General features: G+C 45.7%; 1 protein-coding gene across 3 annotated transcripts in view; it reads right to left on the reverse strand.

The window, feature by feature from the left end:
- The window catches only part of DEK (DEK proto-oncogene), a 174,517-nt gene that overhangs the window by 17,136 nt on the left and 131,327 nt on the right, over positions 1–26,054 (reverse strand). For all 3 annotated transcript variants that reach the window (XM_073566105.1, XM_073566103.1, XM_073566102.1), the window contains exons 8-9: positions 14,367–14,502; positions 12,264–12,427 (exon numbers count right to left, since the gene is read on the reverse strand). In XM_073566105.1, coding sequence (XP_073422206.1) covers positions 12,264–12,427; positions 14,367–14,502 — 300 coding nt within the window. The remainder of the gene's footprint in view (positions 1–12,263; positions 12,428–14,366; positions 14,503–26,054) is intronic.

Consider the following 26,054-nt stretch of genomic DNA (forward strand, 5'->3'; position numbering starts at 1 on the left):
GCAATTACCAAAAATGTACTATATTTCTGAAACACTCCCAAAACATATCCTTTATCCTTTCTGCGGGTCGGATGACCTTTCATTGACCCCGGTCACCCGACCCGCAGGAACGCGATTTATACCATGAGGCCTACGTAGGCGTCATGGGTCGTAAAAGCACAGGTTTGCATGACGCCTACGTAGGCGTTGCAAATTGGCTGTCACTAAGGGGTTAAATTAAAAAAAACGCGACCACGCATGCCAGCTGATAAGGCACAGGAAGAGTTGTACTTCACCCCTGGGGGGGGGTGGCTTTGCCCCCCGTGGCTACAATCACTCTGATAGGCTGTTGAAAGTGAAACAGCCTATCAGAGCGATTGTAATATTTCACCAATGAAACTTGGTGAAATATCACAATCCAGCCATGGCCGATGCTGCAATAGCATCGGCCATAGCTGGAGACATAGATTAACCCCCCCGCCCATACAACTGACGGGCGATCTGCCCCCCCCCCCCCCCACCGTACCTCCTGAGTCCCAGTGTCCCTCCTGCATCGTCCATGGGCGCCGCCATCTTCCAAACGCCTGCCAAATCATTCATTCTAGGTACATTTTGATCACTGTGATAGGGTTTATCACAGTGATCTAGATGAAAAAAAAAAAAAATAGTAAAATACCCCCCCCTTTGTCACCCCATAGGTAGGGACAGATAATGAAATAAAGATTTTTCTATTAGGGTTGGAATTAGGGTTAAGATTAGTGTTAGGGTTATGGTTGGGATTAAGGTTAGGGGTGTGTTGGGGTTAGGGTTATAGTTCTGGCTGGGATTAGGGTTGGAGTTAGAATTGAGGGGTTTCCACTGTTTAGGCACATCAGGGGGTCTCCAAACGCGACATGGCGCCACCATTGATTCCAGCCTATTTTGTGTTCATGAAGTCAAATGGTGCCCTCTCCCTTCCAAGCCCCAACGTGTGCCCAAACAGTGGTTTACCCCAACATATGGGGTATCCGCATACCCAGGAAAAATTACGCAACTATTTTGGGGGTCTAATTTCTCCTGTTACCCTTGGGAAAATAAAAAAATTGGGGGCTAAAAAAAAAATCATTTTGTGTGGAAAAAAATTGATTTTTTATTTTCATGGCTCTGTGTTATAAACTTCTGTGAAGCACTTGGGGGTTCAAAGTGCTCACCACACATCTAGATAAGCTCCTTGGGTGGGGGTGGGGGGGTCTAGTTTCCAAAATGGGGTCACTTGAGGGGGGTTTCTACTGTTTAGGCACATCAGGGGCTCTGCAAACATAACACGACGCCCTCAGACCATTCCATCAAAGTTGGCATTTCAAAACGTCACTGCTTCCCTTTCGAGATCTGCCATGCGCCCAAACAGTGGTTCCCCTCCACATATGGGATATTGGCATACTCAGGACAAATTGTGCAACAACTTTTGTGGTCCAACTTCTCCTGTTACCCTTGTGAAAGTTGAACTTTGGGGGTGAAAACATTTTTGTGGAAAAAATATGATTTTTTATTTTCACGGCTCTACTTTATAAACTTCTGTGAAGCACTTAGGGGTTCAAAGCACTCACCACACATCTAGTTAAGCTCCATGGGGGTTCTAGTTTCCAAGATGGGGTCACTTGTTGGGGGTTTCCACTGTTTAGGCACATCAGGGGCTCTCCAAACGCGACCAGGCGTCAGATCTCCATTCCAGCCAAGGTCAAACGGTCCTTGTTCCCTTCCAAGCCCTGCCGTGCGCCCAAACAGTGGTTTACCTCCACATATGGGGTATCGGCGTATTCAGGAGAAATTGCACAACAAATCAGCGCAGCAAAAACGCATTAAAATCCGCATCAATTCTGGATTAAATCCACAAGCGTTTGGCCCTGTGTTTTCTGCCAAGAGGTGCAGATTCTCCGCAGCAAATTATGCAGGGTTATCTGCAATGTGTGAACATACCCATAAAGATAAATATATGTGCCAGACTAAACGCTGCTGCGGATCCGAAGAATTGACATGCTGCGGGGAAAAAAACGCTGCAAATCTGCGCCGATTTTCCCGCAGCATGTGCACAGCAATTCTTAATTTACCATTGATTAACATTGGCTGTGCACTATACTGCAGATTTGATGCAATCCCGCACGTCCAAAAACGCTGTGGATCCGCATCAAAATCTGCAACATGTGCACATAACCTTAGGGTGTGTGCATACTAGGGTGACCGGATCTCATATGGGGGGGGGGAAAAATGTCAGAATCTTGTTCGTCTGGACCCCACAAAACGATTCCCCTTTACAGATATTGAGAGAGCCAAAATTTGAGCTCGATCAAACGACGTTAACCCGTGCCGCTCGTCGCTCAAAGTTTGAAAAAATCCAAAATTGAGGTATTTTAAGATTTAGGTATTTTGCATAGTCTGTTAGACTATAAAGAATGTGACAACAACATTGCAGAAATAGCCCTGACCAAATTTTCGAACCATTTGTGGTATTTGAATGCAGAGTTGGTGGGATTATCGTTTTTTGATCCCACCATTACAGACAATGAAAAGTTGTTAATGGCTAATAAAATTGCTCAGTAGCACAGATGAACCATCAGAGCACGCTAACCTACATGAGTTGATAATTTTACATAGTAAATCTAATCTATTCTAGAGCTTTTGTTAAAGTAGTTTTTGAAACGTCAGAATATAATGCTCAGCATTTGCTTACAACTTGCAGGACATACATATTGCTTTTGTTCTTCATCTTTTGTCAGAAGGTCGTTAAAGTCGGTTACTTCCTACCTCTTAATTTTTCTTTCCTAACTTTTGGATTTACAACCCTAGCGTGCTCTGATGGTTCATCTGTGCTACTGAGCAATTTATTAGCCATTAACAACTTTTCATTGTCTGTAATGGTGGGATCAAAAAACGATAATCCCACCAACTCTGCATTCAAATACCACAAATGGTTCGAAAATTTGGTCAGGGCTATTTCTGCAATGTTGTTGTCACATTCTTTATAGTCTAACAGACTATGCAAAATACCTAAATCTTAAAATACCTCAATTTTGGATTTTTTCAAACTTTGAGCGACGAGCGGCACGGGTTAACATCGTTTGATCGAGCTCAAATTTTGGCTCTCTCAATATCTGGAAAGGGGAATCGTTTTGTGGGGTCCAGACGGACAAAATTCTGACATCGATTTTTTGCGGTCACCCTAGTGCACACGCTGCGGGTTCCACAGCGGATTTGGCCGCTGCGGGTCCGCAGCAGTTTTTGCGGCGGTGTACAGTACCATTATTCCCTATGGGAATAAAAAACCGCAGTGCAGACGGTGAGGATTTCCTGCGGTTTTGAAACCACAGAAAGAATTGACATGTCAATTCTTCCTGTGGATTCCGCAGCGGTTTGCCATCTCCTCCAATGTAGAGATGAAAAACTGTAGGGCAAAACCGCAGAGCAATCCACAGGTCTTTTGACCTGCAGATTTACCTGCGGATTTTACAAAATCCGCGTGGCCAAATCCGCACCCCATTCCGCAGCGTGTGCACGTAGCCTTAGAGTTCAGATATGCCACTCAGGATCCAAGCCGTCAGGTGCAGTAGGTGTATATCCTGATGTATGAAGGGACCCTTCATCTGTGAATATCACAGATAACGTTGGTTTACGCGCTTGCACATTGTAAAGGCCTCCGGCGCCTGCGCAGTATGCTTTGCCCAACTGTGGGCAAAGCATATAATCGCTACTGCACATGCACCAGTATTTTCCAGCGCGGTCTATGCCCCGGAAGTGTGTCCTGCATGTGAAGACTTCCGGGGCATAGACCGCGGTGAATACTGGCGCATGCGCAGTAGCGATTATATGCTTTGCCCACAGTTGGACAAAGCATACTGCGCCGGAGGCCTTTACAATGCGCAAGCGCGGAAACCAACGTTATGTGTGATATTCACAGATGAAGGTTATGTGCAGCAAGCCGAGGGGGGGGGGGGGGGGAGAAGGTGACTAAGCCACGATTATCGGACCGGACCGCTGCGATTTGCATACATCCCCAACAAGATAAAAAAAAGTATTTATGCCTCAAAGGTACGGGGTCAGGGGGAATAAAAAAATCCTAATAGAATCCTTATGGGACGCACAATTGGGTGATATCTTTACATGATATCACTAAATATGGGTGACAGATTCCCTTTACTGTGGCTCTCAAGGCAGAAATGATGGGGGATCACTGCTCTAGAGCCATGTGGTTTAATAAGGGAAACCTGGCCCAAAATAGGTTGAAGGGGTCACGATCAGCATCACTGTGGCTCGATCTTCCTGGATTTTCTGTGAGACCCTTTGGATTAATGCAAAAGGGGGAAAAGCATATAGTATATCTCCATCCCAGGTTTGAGACAGGGCATCCATTCCTTCCGGGTTGGATTCTGAATTTATGGAGAAAGAAAGAAATCGATCACTTGTATTTTTCCAAGTTGTGAACATGTCTATACACGGACACCCAAATGCTGGGTCAGCTGATGAAATACATCCGTGTTTAATTCGGAGGGCCATACTGTCTTCTTACAACTTTGATTTGGGGGTCCTTTAGGTGGACTGCCGAAATAGAAAGGACGGCATTTTCCGGCCATCAAAATATCAGCCAGGCAAGGCTCTGCAGAACCTGACTTTTCAGGCCTCCCTGATGCCAGACAAAAGTAGACTGCTGTGATGTTGTCTGATAGGATCTTCACATATTAACCCCTGAGACTGTCCTGGGACCTCTGGAGCGTTTACCATACTGCTCATAGATCTCTAGTTGGATGATCTTCTGCCCACCTCTGGGGATCATGTTCCTCGAAGGTACTGACCTTCGACTTCGGCTCCAAACCCAGCTGGCTTGCATCATTAGTAACCCGGACGAATGGGGGATAGCAGCCATAGTACCCCTTTTCTGGAGCTTTGTTAGGAACGTCCACCATGACAGTGAAGACTTGTGGATATATTAATCTTTCTGTCTAGTATGGATGGTTGTCTGTTCTAGGCTGTCAGAATGGCTTCCTGCAACCCTCTTGAGTGGGCCTGGCTACATTGTATACTTGGGATGTAAGATTCACTATTTTTTTTTTCTTTGCGTACCCGACTAAAGCCCTTTTCTTCCTCTGGAAAGATTGAAATCTGTTTCGGATTTACTCAATTTTTATAAGGGGTAGAAAGGATATATTGAAATGGGAGTGGAGAACCCCTAAAAATACTTTCCACGTGTCTGGTTCCAAATTGGATTTCTCCCAATTAATGAACCACCCTAGATTTCTTAAAGTGAGAATAGTCTCGATGAGATGAATCACCGAGTCTGCCACCAAGAGAAGATGGTCCAAGTGTGGGACGATAACTACCCCTTTCCTTCTATGGAAAGCTGCCACCTCAGTGATTATTTTTGTAAAAATATGAGGTACGAGGACATGCCGACCGCTAGGAACTGGTGGATTATTCCCCGATACCAGGGCTGTGAAGTCAGTAAGCCAAACCTCCGACTCAGACTCAATTTCCATGACACCAACTCCGAGTCCACAGCCCTGCCTGATACTGCAGTGCAAACCTCAGGAATTGTTGGCAGGCAGGACGGATGGCCATATGTGTGTCTTTTAAATTTAATGTGCACATTAGATCTAATGTGATCCCTGAATCCTTCCCTATTAACCCCTTAGTGACCGGCCCAAATCTTTGAAATCTGACCAGTGTCACTTTATGTAGTAACTGTGGAATGCTTTAACATATCACATTGATTTGGAGATTTTTTTTGTTACACATTATACTTTATGATAATGGTAAATTTAGGTTGATATGTTTTGTATTTATAAAAATATCAGAAATTTGACAAAAATGTAAAAAAGTTAGCAATTTTCAAACTTTGAATGATTATCCCTTTAAGGCAGTGGTCACACTTGCGAGAAATTCGCACGAGTCTTGCATCTCAATACCGACACTGCCGCCAGCACTCCTAATGTTGTAGCAATTTCTCAGAAAGGGTTTTTTCTGTTTTTGCAGCTTAAGGATGGCTTCTTTCACCTGCATGGAGAGCTCCTTTGACCGATTGTTTCCTTCACATCAAAACCTTCCAAATGCAAGCACCACACCTCAAATCAACTCCAGGCCTTTTAACTGCTTAATTGAGAATGACATAACGAAGGGATTGCCCACACCTGTCCATGAAATAGCCTTGGAGTCAATTGTCCAACTACTTTTGGTCTCTTTAAAAACAGGGTGGCACATGTTAAGGAGCTGAAACTCCTAAACCCTTCATCCAATTTTAATGTGGATACCCTCAAATGAAAGCTGAAAGTCTGAACTTTGCTTTTCATGTGCCTCTCTCTGTTTGGTGTTACATGCCGGACATCTTCTGGTTTTCTTCCTGGAGGAAGGAGAAAGAACCAGATCCTAAAAGCAGCTCTTCTGGCCTAAATTTAAAAAAAAAATTAAAAACCTACAATTGAACAAAAAAAAAAAAAAAAAAAAAATCAAAAAAACAAAAACAAAACACTAGCAGGAGGGTTACCGGGGCCAATGAGATTATAATCTTACAATGCCCAGAGATTGTTCGGACGGTGTAGAATCAACATTCATGGTCAGATGGTGTATAGCAATTACATCACCAACAACCCTTATAGTGCCTTACCTTGTCCCAGGTGCATGGCATGCTCACTTTCCATAATGCCTTACGTTCCACGCTGGAACACACACTGCGCCGTCTATTTCCTGTGTTCCTCTTGAAACAAAGTGCGTTCCACCCTGGAATGCACTTGCGCAGGAAAAGTCCTCTGGAAACAGGAAATGTGTTCCACCATGGAATGCACTCCTCGTGTGTCACCGGATGTGTGCCCAGGGGATGCAACGTGATGCAAAGACCCCCCACAAATGGAAGAAGCAAAGCCAGGAATCAATTCCCACTCTACTGACCTAACAGAAGGACCCCTGGCACAGCAAAATATAAGCTTGGCGCCCCTCCATAGAGTAAAAGATAGATGCGCATACATCTCCATAGATGCGCATACATCTCCTGCTAGGGACATGAAAAACACTGAGGTTGAAATGGAAAGGGTGAGGGGTGTTTGCAGCATTAAACCGCTCATGTGTTTCCTGTCCCTAGAGGATGAGCGGCAGTACCTACTGTTGTTCTGTCATGTGGGATGTCCTAGAAAAGGGGCAATTTGATAAAGTTGTTTAGTGGAAAAAGAATTACCGCATTTTTCGCTTTATAAGACGCACCCCAAATTTTGAGGAGAAAATAGAAAAAAAACTTAATAAAATGGTGGTGCTTCTTAGAATCCAGGCGTCTTATTGCTTACCGGTGGTGGTGGGAAGTGGGGTTCCAGGGTTGCTGCTGGAAGAGGCAGGAGTGGAACGTTGCTGCCAGGATGAGGGGGTGTTTTGATGTGCGGCGCACCGCTGCGGGTGTCCGATGCTCCCGCTGTGCTATGTCCCCGCGCTTTGTCTCTTGATGCTGCGTGGGGGGGGGGGCTCTGCCGTTCCATCCATGCGTGCTTGCCTGTGCGGTGGATTGCTTCCTGGAAATGGCCGCCGCTCAAGCGCAGATGGAGATCTCGGCACTGAAATCTCGGGAGATTTCAGTGCCGAGATCTCCATCTGTGCTTGCGCGGGACAAAGCGCGGCGGCAAGCAGGGCTGTGGAGTCGTTAAGCCAAACCTGCGACTCCGACTCCAACTCCTCAATTTCCCTTACACAGACTCCGACTCCACGACTCCGACTCCCACATATATTGCTTATATTTAAGTGAAAAATTTATTGTAGTACAATGTGAACATCAGACATTTAATCATTTCTATGATTAATAATCAAGATATTTAGATAGAACATAATATCTATTTATCTATTTGGAATCTATTGACAGATTTGCAGTGCAGTGTTTCTTTATTCAACCATTAAAGGTCACACAATAAAGGACGGGCAGATAACATGAGGCATGTGGGGAAAAAAGACGGACGACAGCCTGGACCTGTTGAAGCGTCTGTGTACGCGAAACGGCTGTCGTCCGTCTTTTTCCCTGCATGCCTCATGTTATCTGCCCGTCCTTTATTGTGGTATGATATGGATAGACAGATATGGATAAATGGATATATACAGTAGATAGAGCAGATTTCTAATCTGCTTTTGCTATTGAAAACATTATCTATGAGCTCAAAAACCTTTCAGGTGATGCGGTTTTTTAAAAAGCTGATCGGCTTTTGCAACTGAAAAACGTATCCTCAAAAAACGCAGGAAAAACGCTGTGTGTGAATGTAGCCTTAGATCAGGAATAGAACAGTCATTTATAGGACATTTCATAACTTTCCCAAATTCCTTTGAAAAAATATTCAGCACATTCTGCATTGAACTACGGTACTGCACCAATTTATTATATATTTTAGGAGTCGGAGTCGGTCCATTTTATACTGACTCCAACTCCACCAAAATGAGCACCGACTCCGACTCCACAGCCCTGGCGGCAAGCACCGGGGGACAGAGTGCGGCAGCACCCGGCGGACAGAGCGCGGCGGTGGCAAGCACCGGATACCCGCAGCGGCAAGCACAGATAAGTTTATATTCACATTGTAAGACGCACCCCTATTTTCCCTCCAAATTTGGGGGGAAAAAAGTGCATCTTACAAAGCGAAAAATATGTTATCTGTCTGAAAATAGTGTATTCTGAACAAAAAAAGTTCATGAGTTGATGAAAAAAAATATACAAAATTGCAAATTTAAAACAGGGAATTAGTCAGGAATTTTACCCAAGACATTGTCTGAACTGCAAAATGCATTGCCAATGTTTACTTTCATACATCACTTATTTAACTGTACTAATCGTAACTAATCCTTAATTTGCATAAAAAATACAGGAAAAACGCAACGTGTGAACATAGCCTTAGCAAGGGATTACATGGATACAGTGGCCAAAAGTATTGACACCCCTGCAATTTTGTCAGATACTCAGTTTCTTCCTGAAAATGATTGAAATGACAAATTCTTTGGTATTATCTTCATTTAATTTGTCTTAAATGAAAGAAAAAAAAAAAAAACACAAAAGAGAATGAAGCAAAACATTGATCATTTCACACAAAACTCCAAAAATGGGCCAGACAAAAGTATTGGCACCCTCAGCCTAATACTTGGTTGCACAACCTTTAGCCAAAATAACTGCGACCAACCGCTTCCGGTAACCATCAATGAGTTTCTTACAATGCTCTGCTGGAATTTTAGACCATTCTTCTTTGGCAAACTGCTCCAGGTCCCTGATATTTGAAGGGTGCCTTCTCCAAACTGCTATTTTTAGATCTCTCCACAGGTGTTCTATGGGATCCAGGTCTGGACTCATTGCTGGCCACCTTAGAAGTCTCCAGTGCTTTCTCTCAAACCATTTTCTAGTGCTTTTTGAAGTGTGTTTTGGGTCATTGTCCTGCTGGAAGACCCAGCTTTCTCACACTGGGCCCTACATTATGCTGCAAAATTTGTTGCTAGTCTTCTGACTTCATAATGCCATGCATACGGTCAAGCAGTCCAGTGCCAGAGGCAGCAAAGCAACCCCAAAACATCAGGGAACCTCCGCCATGTTTGACTGTAGGGACCGTGTTCTTTTCTTTGAATGCCTCTTTTTTTCTCTCCTGTAAACTCTATGTTGATGCCTTTGCCCAACAAGCTCTACTTTTGTCTCATCTGACCAGAGAACATTCTTCCAAAACGTTTTAGGCTTTTTCAGGTAAGTTTTGGCAAACTCCAGCCTGGCTTTTTTATGTCTCGGGGTAAGAAGTGGGTTCCTCCTGGGTCTCCTACCATGCAGTCCCTTTTCATTCAGACGCCGACGGATAGTACAGGTTGACACTGTTGTACCCTCGGACTGCAGGGCAGCCTGAACTTGTTTGGATGTTAGCCGAGGTTCTTTATCCAACATCCGAACAATCTTGCGTTGAAATCTCTTGTCAATTTTTCTTTTCTGTCCAAATCTAGGGAGGTTAGCCACAGTGCCATGGGCTTTAAACTTGATGACACTGCGCACGGTAGACACAGGAACATTCAGGTCTTTGGAGATGGACTTGTAGCCTTGCGATTGCTCATGCTTCCTCACAATTTGGTTTCTCAAGTCCTCAGACAGTTCTTTGGTCTTCTTTCCTTTCTCCATGCTCAATATGGTACACACAAGGACACAGCACAGAGGTTGAGTCAACTTTAATCCATGTCAACTGGCTGCAAGTGTGATTTAGTTATTGCCAACACCTGTTAGGTGCCACAGGTAAGTTACAGGTGCTGTTAATTACACACATTAGTGAAGCATCACATGATTTTTCGAACAGTGCCAAAACGTGTGTTCACCCTCTTTTTATGGTTGGTGTGGAATTATATCCAATTTGGCTTTAGGACAATTCTTTTTGTGTTTTTTCATTTAAGACAAATTAAATGAAGATAATAACAAAGAATTTGTGTTTGCAATCATTTTCAGGAAGAAACTGAGTATTATCTGACAAAATTGCAGGGGTGTCAATACTTTTAGCCACAACTGTAGCTGTACCAGACCAGCCACTCTCTCAATGCTGCAAGAAAAGAGCCACCAGGAACGAGAAAATAACAAGTAAATATTTTCTTAAGCGTTGGCTGGCACTATAGTGTTTGTTAATCTATACAGTATATAATATCTCCATATATAAAACTGAGTGTGTCTATACAGTATATATATATATATATATATATATATATATATATATATCTCTCTCTATCTAACCAATCACAAAGCATCTTTCATTTCACCAGAGCAACTTGATAACACCTCAGCAGACACTGACATATCGGGAGAAATCTAGGATCCCTGGGAACATAAGCTCCCAGCCATTGTCTGTCCTCTGAAAGGAGCAGAGAACACATGACAGAAATGAATACCCCCTCCCGTGCCCATATACCCATCACACATCCTCCATCCCGTAGGCACATCTTCCCTCTTAAAGGGATCATTGGCATGGAAGTCAGAGCAAATCCATCCAGGGCTTTGGTTTTGACCCCAGGCCTCTCTTAAAGGGATCCTCGGTATGGAAGTTTGGACCGTTCCACTCATCTCTGTGTTTTTGACCCCAGGGTCTCTTTAAGAGATCATTGGTATGGAAGTTAGGGCAAATCCACTCTGCGCATTAGTACTGACCCCAGGTCTCTCTTAAAGGGATCCCCGGTATGGAAGTTAGGGTAAATACCTTGAATTGAACCCTGGGGTCAGAATCAGAGCGCTGAGGGATCATTGGTATGCAAGTCAGGGCAAATCCACTCAGCGCTCTGGTTCTGATCACAGGCTCTCTTAAAGGGATCTCCGGTATGGAAGTCAGGGCAAATCCACTCAGCACTCTGGTTCTGATGCCAGGCCTTTCTTAAAGGGATCCCCGGTATGGAAGTTACGACCGTTCCACTCAGTGCTTGGGTTCTGACCCCAGGCTGATGGGACGATGTGGGATATTGGGGTAGTAGTCTGGTGGCTCTGGCTGACGGTGTGATGTGAGATATTAGGGGTAGTAGTCAGGTGGCTCTGGCTGACGGGACGATGTGGGATATTAGGGGTAGTAGTCCGGTAGCCCTGGCTGATGGGATGATGTGGGATATTATAGCGAATGTGGCGCTACACTCAGATATATATATTTCATTATAATTTGTTATAACTAACCGTAGTTAGTTACTATGCCCAGGCAGCGCCGGGTTCTTCAGGTGGTATCTATCTATATCTAAAGTGTGTGTGTGTGTGTGTGTGTGTGTGTGTGTGTGTGTGTGTGTGTGTGTGTGTGTGTGTGTGTGTGTGTTCCGCATAGCCATACTCACGCCACACGCAAAGCCCTGTATAAGCACTGGACTATGAGATGGAGGACAAGCATGATGGGTATATGAGCACAGGACTATGGGATGGAGGATATGTGTGATGGGTATATGGGCACTGGACTATGGGATGGAGGATATGGGCACTGAACTATGGGATGGAGGATATGGGTGTTGGGTATATGGACACTGGACTATGGGATGGAGGATGTGTGATGGGTATATGGGCATTGGACAATGGGATGGAGGATATGGGTGATGGGTATATGGGCACTGGACTATGGGATGGAGGATGTGTGATGGGTATATGGGCACGGGACTATGGGATGGAGGATATGTATGATGGGTATATGGGATGGAGGATAATAATTATAATTTGTTATAACTAACCACAGTTTGTTACTATACCCGGGCAACGCCGGACTCTTCAGCTAGTAAAAGATGTAAGAGGGGTTGGAGTAAGATAAAAGATGACTTTACCAGTCAGAGATAAGTACCTTTTTGCAGATTTGTTTCATTGTGACAGTTTCCAGATTTGCTTTAGACAAAAGATCCTTTATGGTTTCACGTAGCTCTTCATCAGTTGGTGGCTTTTTAACCTTTTTGATGAGTGGTTCATCATCTGAGCTATCATCCTCACTCTCTGACTGAACAGCTTTTTCTGTAAAACACATTTGCCACTATGTAAAAAAAAAAAATCAATTCATGCATATGTCACGAGACAAAAAAGGTTGTTTTTTTTATTCTGTAATATTTATAAATGCTAAAACTACATATGCAAGTTAACCACTTAACGACCAGGGGTATTTTTGGTTTTGCATTTTCTTTTTTTCTCCCCTTCTTCCCAGAGCCGCAACTTTTTTATCTTTTGGCCAAAATGGCCATGTGAGGGCTTGTTTTTTTGAGGGACTAGTTGTACTTTTGAACACCACCATTGGTTTTACCATGTTGTGTAACAGAAAACGGTAAAAAAAATATCCAAGTGAAGTGAAATTGCACAAAAAAAATGCAATCACACACTTGTTTTTTTGTTTGGCTTCTTTACTAGGTTCAATAAATAGTAAAACTGACCAGCCATTAGGTTTCTCCAGGTCATTATGAGTTCACAGACACCAAATGTGCCTAGGTTTTTTTTTAATCTAAGTGGTGAAAAAAAATTCCAAAAGTTTATTAAAAAAAAAAAAATTGCCATTTTCCGAGACCAATAGCGCCTCCATTTTACGTGATCTGGGCCTGGGTGAGGGCCTATTTTTGCGTGCCGTGCTGACGTTTTTACTGATACCATTTGGTGCAGATATCTTCTTTTGACCGTCCGTTATTACATTTTATTGCAGCAACCAAAAAAATGTAATTCTGGCATGTCGATTTTTTTTCTCACTACGCGGTTTTCAGATTTGATTATTTTTTTATATTGATATATCGGGCGATTTTGAACGCAGCGATACATAATGTGCATAATTAACTTTTTTTAATGGTTTTATTTTGAATGGGGCGAAAGGGGGGTGATTTGAACTCTATTTTTAAAAACTTTTTTTTTTTTTTACTTTTTGCATGCTTCAATAGTCTCCATGGGAGGCTAGAAGCTGCACTTGTCCGATTGCATCTGCTACATAGAGCAGGGCTACAGCCCTGCTCTATGTATCAGAAATGCTCAGTTGCTATGTGCGCCGAACACCAGGCGGCGCTCATAGCGATCCAGCAATGACAACCACAGGGGTTTTCTCCTGACCCCGGGTTGTCATGCCAACCCGTCGGCGACCCGTGGACATGTGACACGGGCGCTGATGGGAGGAGGAAGACGCGCTTCCTGTGCGTCTTGACAGCGGCATTTAACATGTTACCAGCCGTGGGTGAATCACAATTTCACTCGCGGCTGTTCCGGGCACATGTCAGCTGATCAGATCAGCTGTCATGTCCCGGAAAAGGTGCAGGCTCATTGCTGGAGCCCGCACCGAACAGAGGGAGGCATCCAATGACGGACAGTCAGTCATTGGACGTTAAGGGGTTAAAGTCATTTACAGTTGATATAAAATTGAATAAACCTGAGCAAACCTCCATCTCGATGGGAAATGACCTCCAGTGACAATGTTTTAGCCACATTGGGGAGGGTTTGGGGTGACTACAATACTGTAACTAGCACACAATAGCACTTTGGCTTTGCAGAGCTGAGGACTTGTGTTTAAATCCCACTATCTTGGGTTTAAATTCCACTAAGGACAAAATCCGTGTGTGATTCCACCCACATGCCAAAGCCATACTAATAAAGAATCTAGATTGTGAACCCAAGTGCGGACAGAGATATGTCTGTAAAGCGCTGTAGAATAAGAAGACGCTATACAATAGTTACCAATCGCAGGTTTCATGACGCAAATTCAAAAGCCTCATGTATGCCCATGAAGCTGTCTAGTTTAGGAGACCTGCGGCCGTGCGGTGTATCATGTCCTTAGCGTACTGAAGAAATAGCTACCGTACTCTAATACCTCTAGACCAAAAGAAATACAGACACCAAAGTACTACATGATGCAAATTAAACAGCATCAGATTTTCAGAGATCTTAGAGGGGTTATTCAGTCAGTAAAATCTTAACAGTTAAAATTTACCTTTCTTGGAAATATTTTTACTTTTATTAGTTGTACTACTATCGGCTTTTTTTACGTTTGATGACTTTGCAGCTTTCTTATTTTTGGATGTCACTTTGGGTCTGGCCTTCTCTTTCTTGGCAACTTTCTTTGGAGGCTAGAAGGCAGATTAACAAATACCAATATTAAACATTGCACTAAACTGTAGTAACATGACATTTAGTACATTTAACAATCTCTGTGATCCTATCCCAAACAATTTTTTTCCATCATCATCTAGAGTCAAGACCGCAAATTTCTTGATAACTCAAGACTCTAAAATTTACATGCACACAAACAGTTTGAGTGAAATACTGTGTACAGATTCCCATTAACCCTTTGCCAACATTTGACGCACCAGTACGTCATACTTTGCCGCTATGTCATGGCAATCGTGAGGGCACAGGAGCTGTACCCCAGAAATCGCCATCCGGAATGACTAGACATATAAAATTCTCGTCACACAGACCCCCACTGTAAAGGCTGTAAAAAAATTAAAATCATATAGAAAAAACTAAGTTTCATCGTATAGCCGACATACGAAGTGGAATAACACGATCAGAAAGTCATACGTAAATAGTTATGGTATTGCTGAAAAATGTCATCTCCCACAAGAAAATGTTTTTTCTATAGAAAAATTGGTGTCAAAGCAGCAAAACAAATACAAATGTAGCATCAATAGATTTTTTTTTTTTCAGTAATTTTGAAAGACTAATAAATACGTCTTATCACTTACCGTATTTTTCGTATTATAAGACGCTCCGAATTATAAGAAGTACCACAAATTTTGGAGGATTAAAAATAGGATTTTTTTTTTTAATTAAATGGTTGTGGTTCTTATAATCCATGCGTCTTATTGCTATTGCTTATCGGGGGTTGGTGGCTGCAGTGAAGCGGGGTCCCAGGGTCACTGCTGGAGGAGGCAGGAGCGGGGTGATGCTGCAGGCTGGGATGAGGGTGTGTCCGCTGTGCAGCTGCAGGTGTCCAGTGCTGCTGGAGTCTCCGCCGGACCTCTCCCAGGCGCCTGCGCACTGCAGGACTCTGCTCTGCCCTCAACAGGGCAGAGCAGTGCGCCTGCGCAGGAGCCACGACAGGCAGCAAAGAAGAGGACATCACCGTTAGAAGATGGGAGGCGCCAGACAGACGATACCCATCAGACCAAAACCGGACCGCCCCTGGGTGAGTATAACTAACTCATTTTTCTTATCTTTCAGGTTACATCGGGGGCTTATTTACAGCATTACAGAATGCTATAGATAAGCCCCTGATGGCGGTGCCAGCAGCTGTCACTCGAAAAATGGGGTGACAGATTCCCTTTAACCCTTATGAAAATTAAAAGATTGGGGCCAAAACATTTTAGTGGTAAAAATGTAATTCTTTCTTCAGTGCCCAATGGTACAAAATTACGTGAGGCACATGGTGTCAACATACTAACTGCACCCCTAGACAAATTCATTAAGAGGTGTAGTTTGTAAAAAGGGTGGGTCCCTTATAGAGGATTCTGTTGTTCTGGCACCTCAGGGGGGCTCTGCCAGTGTGACATGGCACCCTCAAACCACTCCAGCAAAATCTGAATGCCATAGAACCATTTATTCTATGGCACTTTACATGTGAAAGGGGTACACTATATGGCACTCGTCTTTTTCTGAGCTTTGCGCTGTGCCGCAAAATTAGTTGTTGAGCACATATGGGATATTGGCATACTCAGGAGAAAATGCATAACAAGTCGTACTGTTCATTTTCTCTTATTCCTTTTGAAAATTAAAAACTTGGGGCCAGCCAATGCAACACTTTAAGGGGGGGGGGGGGGGAGAACAGTAATTTTTCATTTAATTAGTCCAATGTTATACAATTCTGTGAATAGCCCGAGGGTTAAAAGTGCTCACTACACCCCTAGATGAATTCCTCAAGCGGTGTAGTTTAAAAATAAAAAAAATAAAAAATAATGGGGTCACATGCAGGGATTTCTGCTATTTGTGACAAGGCATCCACAATCTATTCCAGTCAAAAATGCGTTCCAGAGTTCAATTGGCACTCCTTTCTTTCCTATCATGTGCTCAAACAGTAGTTTTCCACTATGGGGTATCTGTATACTCATTAAAAATTGCACAACAAATTTTGGAATCCATTTTCTGTTAACCTTGTAAAATTGAATGTGGGTCTGAAGCAACATTTTTCTGGGAAATGTTCAATTTTTTTACATTTTCACAGAACAGTCTAATTCTGTGAAGCACCTGTGGGTTTCAAGGTGCTCACCACACCTCTAGATAAATTCCTTGATGGATGTGGTTTCCAAAATAAGGTAACTTGTGGGGGTTTCCACTGTTTAGGCACATCAGGGGCTCTGCAAACGCTACATGGTATCAGCTATCGATTCCAGACAATTTTGCACTCCAAAAGACAAATTGCACGCCTTCCTTTCCAAGCCCTGCCAGGCACCAAACAGCTTCCCAACACATATAAAGTACAGCATCACTCAGGAGAAATTGCATGTTCCATTTTCTCCAGTTATCGTTGTAAGAAAAAAAAAAAAAGTTGGGGGGCAAAAGCAACATTTTTGTGGGCTTTTTTACCCCCCTTACACAATGTTTTAGTTCATGTGAAACACCTAAAGAGTTTTTCTGTCACTTAGGCCCCGGGGGGGGGGGGGGGGGGGGTGGCGTCTCTGCGGTTTTGTCATGTCAAAGGCTCTGTAGACACTACATGGCATCAGTTATCTTTTCCAGCAAATTTTGCATTCAAGGAGTCAAATGACGCCCTTCCCTTCCGAGCTCTGGGCTCAAACAGTAGTTTTCAACCACATAAGGGGTATCAGCATACTCTGGAGAAATTCCACAACATTGTTCAGTCCATTTTTTTCTGTTACTCTTGTAAAAATTAAAAAACTGGTGCTATGTTAACAATTTTTTGCAGGGGATCAAGATGCTAGAAAAATATTGGGAATTGATACCTTTTAACCCCTTAGTGAAGGGGCCAATATTTTAAATTCTGACCAATGTCAATTTATGTGGTGATAACTCTGAAACACTTCAACAAACCCCAGTAATTTGGGTTTTATTTTTTCATGGCACATTATAATTTATGATAATGGTATGATATGTTATGTGTTTATTTATAAAAAAAAAAAGATCAGAAATTTGACAAAGTAAAAATTTTTTTCGCAATTTTTAAACTTTGAATGATTATCCCTTCAATCCAGATAGTCAAAGCATAGCAAAACATTAATAAACATTTCCCATATGTCTGCCTTATAATCAGCACCATTTTTAAAATGCTAATATATTTTGTTAGCCTTTAAGGAGGTTTAAAAATGTAGCAGTAATTTATCATTTTTTTCAAGGAAAACAGGATTTTTGGGTTGCTTACCGTAAAATCTGTTTCTCGGAGCCTTCATTGGGGGACACAGAGACCTTGGGTGTATGCTGCTGCCACTAGGAGGCTGCCACTATGCACAAAAAAAGATAGCTCCTCCTCCGCAGTGTACACCCCACCGACCGGCAGAGAATTCCTCAGTTAGTGAGAAAGCAGTAGAAGTAACAGAATAGGTTGACAACATAAACTCAACCGTAACCATTCAACCAAAGTAAGAACAGGAGCTGTAAAACATGGGAGGGTGCTGTGTCCCCCAATGAAGGCTCCGAGAAACAGATTTTACGGTAAGCAACCCAAAAATCCTGTTTTCTCGTTCGCCTTATTGGGGGACACAGAGACCTTGGGACGTCCCAAAGCAGTCCCTGGGGTGGGAAACAAACTTCCATCAGGCCAGCGGACTCACCACCGCGGCCTGCAGAATCCGTCTACCTAGGCTGGCGTCCGCCGAAGCGTAGGTGTGGACTCTGTAGAATTTCACAAACGTGTGAACCGATGACCATGTTGCAGCTTTGCAAAGCTGCAGTGCGGAAGCTCTGTGGCGCACCGCCCAGGAGGCACCCACTGCTCGAGTAGAGTGGGCCCTGATACCCGGAGGGGCTCCGCGACGCTTAACACGGTAGGCTTCCAGGATAGCCGATCTGATCCAGCGAGCAATGGTGGCTTTTGACGCCGGGTGACCTTTCCGCGCTCCATCAGGGATAATGAAAAGAGACTCTGTCTTTCGCCAGGAAGTCGTCCTAGACAGATAGACTCTTACCGCCCTAACCAGGTCCAGCTTGTTCAAGGACCGCTCTCGGGGATGAGTTGGATTCGGACAAAAAGGACGGGAGCACGATATCCTCGTTGAGGTGAAACGAGGACACCACCTTCGGAAGGAACGAGGGCGGAGGCCGCAGAACTACCTTATCCTGGTGGAGAACCAGAAAGGGAGAGCGGCACGAAAGAGCTGCCAATTCCGACACGCGCCGGACGGAGGTGATGGCCACCAGAAAGGCTACCTTCCAAGAAAGGAGAGAAAGGGAAATATCCCTGAGGGGTTCAAAGGGCGGACCTTGCAGAACCTCAAGAACCAGATTAAGATCCCATGGATCCACGGGCGCCCAGTACGGCGGGACCGTGTGAGCCACGCCCTGAAGAAAGGTCTTAACCTGAGGACGGGAAGCCAACGTTTTCTGAAACAGAATGGACAGCGCCGAAACTTGACCCTTCAGGGAACTGAGGGCAAGCCCCGCATCCAATCCTGCCTGAAGAAACGCTAGGACTGAAGGGAGTGAAAAAGACATGGGCGCGACGTCATTGGTCTCACACCAAGTGAAATAGGCCTTCCAAGTACGGTAGTAAATCTTGGAAGATGATGGCTTTCTGGCTCGGATCATGGTCTGAATTACGTGGTCGGAAAATCCTGCTCGTTTCAGAACCTCGGTCTCAACAGCCACGCCGTTAAATTGAGCGGCCGAGAATTGGGGTGGCAAATCGGACCCTGAGACAGCAGATCTGTTCTGTCTGGAAGCTTCCAGGGGGCGTCCGCGAGAAGGTTGACAATGTCCGCGAACCAAGACCTTCTGGGCCAATTCGGGGAGATGAGAATGACCGGAAGTCCTTCTGCCTTAATCTTCTTCAACAGCTTGGGAAGAAGAGGCAGAGGAGGGAACAGGTAGGGAAGTTCGAACTGGGACCAAGGAACGGCCAGGGCGTCGGCGCCCACTGCCAGAGGGTCCCGAGACCTGGACATGAATTGTGGGACTTTCCTGTTGAGGCGAGACGCCATGAGGTCTACATCCGGGGTTCCCCACCGAAGGCAGAGCAGATGAAACACTTCCGGATGTAGGGACCATTCTCCCGCCGCGAGACCCTCGCGGCTGAGAAAATCGGCGGCCCAGTTGTCTACGCCGGGAATGTGAACCGCGGAAATTGTCGGGACGGAAATCTCCGCCCAACGAAGAATCTTGGACACCTCCGCCAGGGCTGAAACACTCGGTGTTCCCCCTTGGCGGTTGACATATGCCACCGCTGTGGCGTTGTCTGTCTGAATCCGTACTGGCAGTCCCTTGAGGAGCCTTTCCCAGTGGACCAGAGCAAGATGGATCGCTCGAATCTCCAGAACGTTGATCGGTAGCGCTGATTCCCGATCCGACCATCGACCCTGAACAGTGTGGTTGCGGAACACAGCACCCCAACCGAGGAGACTGGCATCTGTGGTTACTATCTGCCAGTGAATGGGAAGGAAGGATCGACCCGATAGAATGAGAGGTGACGACAACCACCAGTTGAGAGACCGCTTGATCCGGTAAGAAAGATGGACAGGGCGATCCAGGGACCGAGGCGACCTGTTCCACTTCGACAGAATGGCCTGCTGGAGAGGCCTGGCGTGAAATTGGGCAAAGGGAACTGCCTCTATCGCCGCCACCATCTTTCCCAGGACCCTCATGGCTGTACGGAGGGATGGGAATCGTGAGGTCTGCAGCGATCGTACTTCCTGCTGCAGAGAGAGAATCTTTTCTTGTGGGAGAAAGACCCTTGACCGACGAGTGTCGAACAGAAGACCTAGAAAGACCAGGCGTTGGGTAGGAACCAGACAGGACTTTTTCCTGTTGACGACACAAGAGTGTCCTGGACGATTGACAAACTTTGGTGAGCCTGTTGGAATGAGGGAGCCTTGATCAGCATATCGTCTAGGTACGGGAAAAGAACGAGGCCTCTGACTCTCAACAAAGCCATCAACGCAGCCATGATCTTCGTGAAGACTCTGGGAGCGGTGGCAAGACCGAAGGGCAGTGCGACAAACTGGTAGTGGTGCTGTCGAATCGCAAAGCGCAGGAACTTCTGATGTCCGGAGAAAATTGGAACATGTAAATAGGCATCTTGGATGTCTATTGAGCACATGAATTCCTGCTCCTCCATGGAGGCGATGACCGAGCGAAGCGACTCCATGCGGAAGTGGCGAAGGCGGACCCTCTTGTTGAGCAGCTTGAGATCCAAGATGGGTCGAACTGCGCCGTCTTTTTTCGGCACTACAAACAGGTTCGAGTAGAACCCCGTGAAGCGCTCCGATTCGGGAACGGGCACAATCACCCCGGAACTGAGGAGAGCGGCGATAGCTGTAGAGAATCCCAGGATCAAGGCTGGATCCTTTGGAGGCTGGGATTCGAAGAAACGATCCCGTGGGAGAGAGACGAACTCTATCTTGTATCCTGAGGATACGACCTCCCTGACCCAGGCGTCCTCCACGGCGGCCAGCCAAACGTCCCTGAAGGAAAGAAGTCGACCTCCCAATTGGAAAGGCCCTTCGCGTGCCCGATGATAGTCATGCTGAAGTAGACCGTCCAGATCTAGATCTGGACGGTCTGCCCTGGGAGGTGTGGGGTCGCCAGGAAGGAGTGGGTCTGAAGGAAACTTTCCTTCTCTCCTGGCGAGCCTGCGGTCTCTGTTGGCTGGAGGAGTTGTCCGCCGTATTGAAACGGCGGAAAGTCCGAAAGGGTCGAAACTGATGCCTTAGTGGGGGTCTGCGAGGCTTGGACTGAGGGAGGAGTGAACTCGTGCCTCCGGTGGCGTCCTTAATAATCTGGTCCAATTGGGACCCAAAAAGGCGCACCCCCTGAAAAGGCAGGTTAGTGAGGGACTTTTTAGAAGACAAGTCCGCTTGCCATGCCTTTAGCCAAAGTGTACGTCGAATTGCAATAACGTTGCTTGACTCCTGAACTGCACAGGATGCAGCATCCAAGGAAGCGGAGAGAAGATAGTCCCCAGCATGGGAGATCTGATTGGCGAGATTGGCCAAATGCTCCGGTTGCGCCTTATCTAAGATGCCCTGCCGAAGGTCGTCTGCCCACGTGGCTATGGTCTTTGCTGTCCAGGATGAAGCAAAGATTGGACACACCGCCGCTGAAGCCGCTTCAAAGGCAGACTTCGCCAGGGATTCTATAATCCTGTCATTAGAATCCTTTAGGGACGCCACGCCTGAAAGCGGGAGAACAGTGTTATTGGATAGCCTGGACACGGGCGGATCGACCGAGGGAGAGGCCGACCAGTTGTCCGTGAGCTCCTTAGCAAATGGGTAGAGTATGCCGAGACGTTTTCCTCTTTGAAAGCGTCTGGTCGGATCCTCTCTTTCCTTGGTAAAAATTTTCCCAAACTGGGAATGGAAAGGAAAAACCCTGGAGGGAGTTTCTGCCCGTCTGAACGAAACCTCCTGATCTGAGGATTTCGCAGGGGAGTCAGCAATATCGAAGGTATGATGGATCGCAGCAATGAGGTCCTGCACTGTGACCTTCATGCTTGCATCCTGGTCTGAATCCAGCTCTAAAATCCCCTCAGATGACTTGTCCGAAAGCGCTTCCCCTGACTCGGGAGACGAGGCCCGAGAGGGAGGCTGGTGAGAAGGGCTATGCGGTGAGATGGGACTAGGAGAGGATTCCGGCTGGGAATCTTGCCTGGGTCTTTTGCGACTACCGCTGGCTGATTCAGATGGAACAATTTGGGACCTGCTTGGCCCTGCTTAAGAGTCCAGGGGCAACTTATCAAGAACGGCCACCAGGGACTGAGACACCCTGGTGAGGTCTGCCACTGATTGAGATAGCGAGGAGGCCCAGCCAGGCATGGGGGGCTCACTCTCACCTGGGGCCGCAGATGGCTCCTGGACGGCGTCAGGCTGAATTGGATTGCTACAATCCAGGCAGAGGGGAGTGGACTGGCCTGAGGGAAGTTTGCGATTGCACGAAGAACATGCAAAGTACTTGACTAAAATGCAGGGGGGGGGCGGTAGAGCGGGTACGATCAGACTTAGAGTTAGACATAGTCAAAAGCTGAGGTAATGCCGGAAGGTTGGGGGACAGAGGGCGGAGAAGGGTCAGTCTGCAGTGCAGAGCTACTCACGGTCCGGTGTCCCCAGAAGCGATGCTCTGCGACCTGTCAGTGGATGCAGGTCAGAGCGAAATCCGGTTGACAGACCTCCTGAAAAAAACCAGCTGGAGAAGATGCTGTCCAGTGAGGAGCTGGTGCCCGGCTAACAGGCTGGGAAAATGGCGCCGTCCTGAGAAAAAGCGCGCCTTAGGAGAGGAGGGAGGGCGGAGCACCACGCAGGGTTAACGATTCACCGCCCTCTAGCCAATAACAGGCTGGGCAGGTGAAGGACAGGCGGTGGGAGGGCCTGGGAAGAGCGGGAGAGAAGCCCGCTTAGAAGAAAGGGGCGGGGGGCGTGGCCGCGACGCAGCGGTAGGCCCGAACTGAAGCCGGGGCCTAAATTAGTTGCGGCGGCCGCCTGTCAGCAGGGGGTCGGCGCGGAGGTCCGAAAAAGTGGGACGCCGCAGTCGCAAGTCGCTCCCAATGGGAAAACACCCTGTGCTCCCTGTACCCAGAAAGGGGGGAGGGAAGGGGGGGGATGCCCAGCAACATTGAGCTGCCTATAGCCTTGTGGCGACTGCGAGCGACCGCAGCGCCTACCCCTGTGACCATTGAAGAGGTGACCGTCGGGAATGGGCAGCAGGTAAATAAATATGAAGCCGGGGCCTAATACTCACCCATCCACGATCCGTTACCTGTCTGAAGAAGTCTTGAGTCTCATCCAACCGACAGGCTCTGGTAGGCGAGTGGGAGGGAGACTGGCGACAAGGACCCCTGGAGTCGCTGGCACGTCTTGGTGTCGGCGTCCGTCTGGCTGGTCCTGCCGCGGAGAACTGCAAGGATACGGGGTGGCAGTACACGCCGTACTTGCAGACTCCATGTGGGAGTACAGATGTGACTTTTCACTCTGTATCCCTCCGTAGAACCTGAAAAGGAACGACGCACGACGAGGTAGATATGGGTCTAATAAAAGACCCGTGTCCACCTCCTACTGACACTAAGCTAAACTGAGGAATTCTCTGCCGGTCGGTGGGGTGTACACTGCGGAGGAGGAGCTATCTTTTTTTGTGCATAGTGTCAGCCTCCTAGTGGCAGCAGCATACACCCAAGGTCTCTGTGTCCCCCAATAAGGCGAATGAGAAATTTGCAAAATTATTTTTGATGGACCTATCCAGGTTTGAGAGGACTTTGGGGGTGCTATATATTGGAAACCCCCAAAAGTGAGACCATTTTAAAAACAGCACCCCGACATATTGAAAACTTTTGTCAGATAGTTTATTGACCCTTCAGGTGATTTTTAGGAAATAATGCAAAGTGGTGTAGTTTGAATGAAAGTGTTTTTTTTTTTTTTACCACCTAAAATATCACTCAACTTCTGAACCGTCCGCTACAGCCGGCAGACTCAGGCCGCTATTTGGCCATGAACTGCTATGGCAAACATCAGGACCACACAATCATGATCTCGGTGTGTCAATTAGATTAAAGCGGAAGATCCCACAATCAATTAACCATTTATTTGATGTAGTCACTTTTGACAGCAACTAAGGGGTTAAATAGATATGGACAATGACAACATTGATTGTTGGAGATACAGCAAGTTGTCAGCTATAGTGAACAGTTGTCAGCTGCTTTATTGTCACCTGTATGGGGATGACATTCCCTTATATCTCAGGTCAGTAAAAAGATGTATTGGATGTCATTAAAGGGTTAATGGCTAACTGAAAAGATGGTAAATTGCAAGCTTTGATGTCATGATATCATCCATAAAGGTTGACATGGCGAAGATGAGGTCATAATCTTTCCTGTATCAGACAGCTAGATTAATTCCTTGATGGGTGTAGGCTTGGAAGTTAGGTTACTTGTGGGGGGTTTCCACCGTTTAGGCACATCAGGGGTTCAAGGAAACACGACATGGTGTCCATTATCTATACTAGCCAATTTTGTACTCCAAAAGTCTAATAGTGATCCTTTCCTTTTTAGCCTGCCAGTGCACCCAAACAGTAGCTTTCCACCACACTGGTGTACTCAAAGGAAACTGCACATATTGTATGGCTAATTTTCTCCTGTTACACTTGTGAAAATGCTAAATTTGGTGCTAAAACAATATTTGAGGGAAAAATTACATTTTCATTTCTTTTACTTCCCTGTGAATCACTTGAAGGGTTTTTAAAATTCCTGAATGTGGTTTGAACACTTTAAAGGGGTGCAGTTTTAAAATGGTGTCACTTTTGAGTATTTTCTGTCACATAGGCCCTCTGAAAGTCACTTAAAATGTGATCTCTAATAAAAATGGTGTTGAAAATTTGGTTGGAAAAATGAAAAATTGCTTAACTTTAAATTTTTTTTATGAAGAGAAAAATAAAAGTTTAAAAAATGATACTGATGTAAAGTACAGTCATGGCCAAAAGTTTAGAGAATGACACAAATATTAATTTATACAAAGTCTACTGCTTCATTTTTCTAATGGCAATTTGCATATACTCCAGAATGTTATAAAGAGTGATCAGCTTAACAGCAATTACTTGCAAAGTCAATATTTGCCTAGAAAATTAACTTTATCCCCCAAAAACACATTTCAACATCATTGCAGCCCTGCCTTAAAAGGACCAGCTAACATCGTTTCAGTGATTGCTCCATTAAACACAGATGTGGGTGTTGATGAGGACAGGGCTGGAGATCAATCTGTCATGATTAAGTAAGAATGACACCACTGGACACTTTAAAAGGAGGCTGTTGCTTGGCATCATTGTTTCTCTTCTGTTAACCATGGTTATCTCTAAAGAAACACGTGCAGTCATCATTGCACTGCACAAAAATGGCCTAACAGGGAAGAGTATCGCAGCTAGAAAGATTGCACCTCAGTCAACAATCTATCGCATCATCAAGAACTTCAAGGAGAGAGGTTGCCTTGTTGCCAAAAAGGCTACAGGGCGCCCAAGAAAGATCAGCAAGCACCAGGACCGTCTCTTAAAAGTGTTTCAGCTGCGGGATAGGGCTACCAGCAGTGCAGAGCTTGCTCAGAAATGGCAGCAGGCAGGCGTGAGTGCATCTGCACGCACTGTGAGGCGGAGACTCTTGGAGCAAGGCCTGGTCTCAAGGAGGGCAGCAAAGAAGCCACTTCTCCAGAAAAAACATCATGGACAGACTGATATTCTGCAAGAGGTACAGGGAGTGGACTGCTGAGGACTGGGGTAAAGTCATTTTCTCTGATGAATCCCCTTTTCGATTGTTTGGGACATCTGGAAAACGGCTTATTCGGAGACCAGGTGAGCGCTACCACCAGTCTTGTCTCATGCCAACTGTCAAGCATCCTGAAACCATTCATGTGTGGGGTTGCTTCTCAGCCAAGGGAATGGACTCTCTCTCAGTCTTGCCTAAAAACACAGCCATGAATAAAGAATGGTACCAGAATGTCCTCCAAGAGCAACTTCTCCCAACCGTCCAAGAGCAGTTTGGCGA

This window comes from Dendrobates tinctorius, unplaced genomic scaffold (genome assembly GCF_039654945.1).
Source record: "Dendrobates tinctorius isolate UK_male_01 unplaced genomic scaffold, ASM3965494v1 ptg000004l, whole genome shotgun sequence".
In the NCBI taxonomy this organism is placed as follows: Eukaryota; Metazoa; Chordata; class Amphibia; order Anura; family Dendrobatidae; genus Dendrobates; species Dendrobates tinctorius.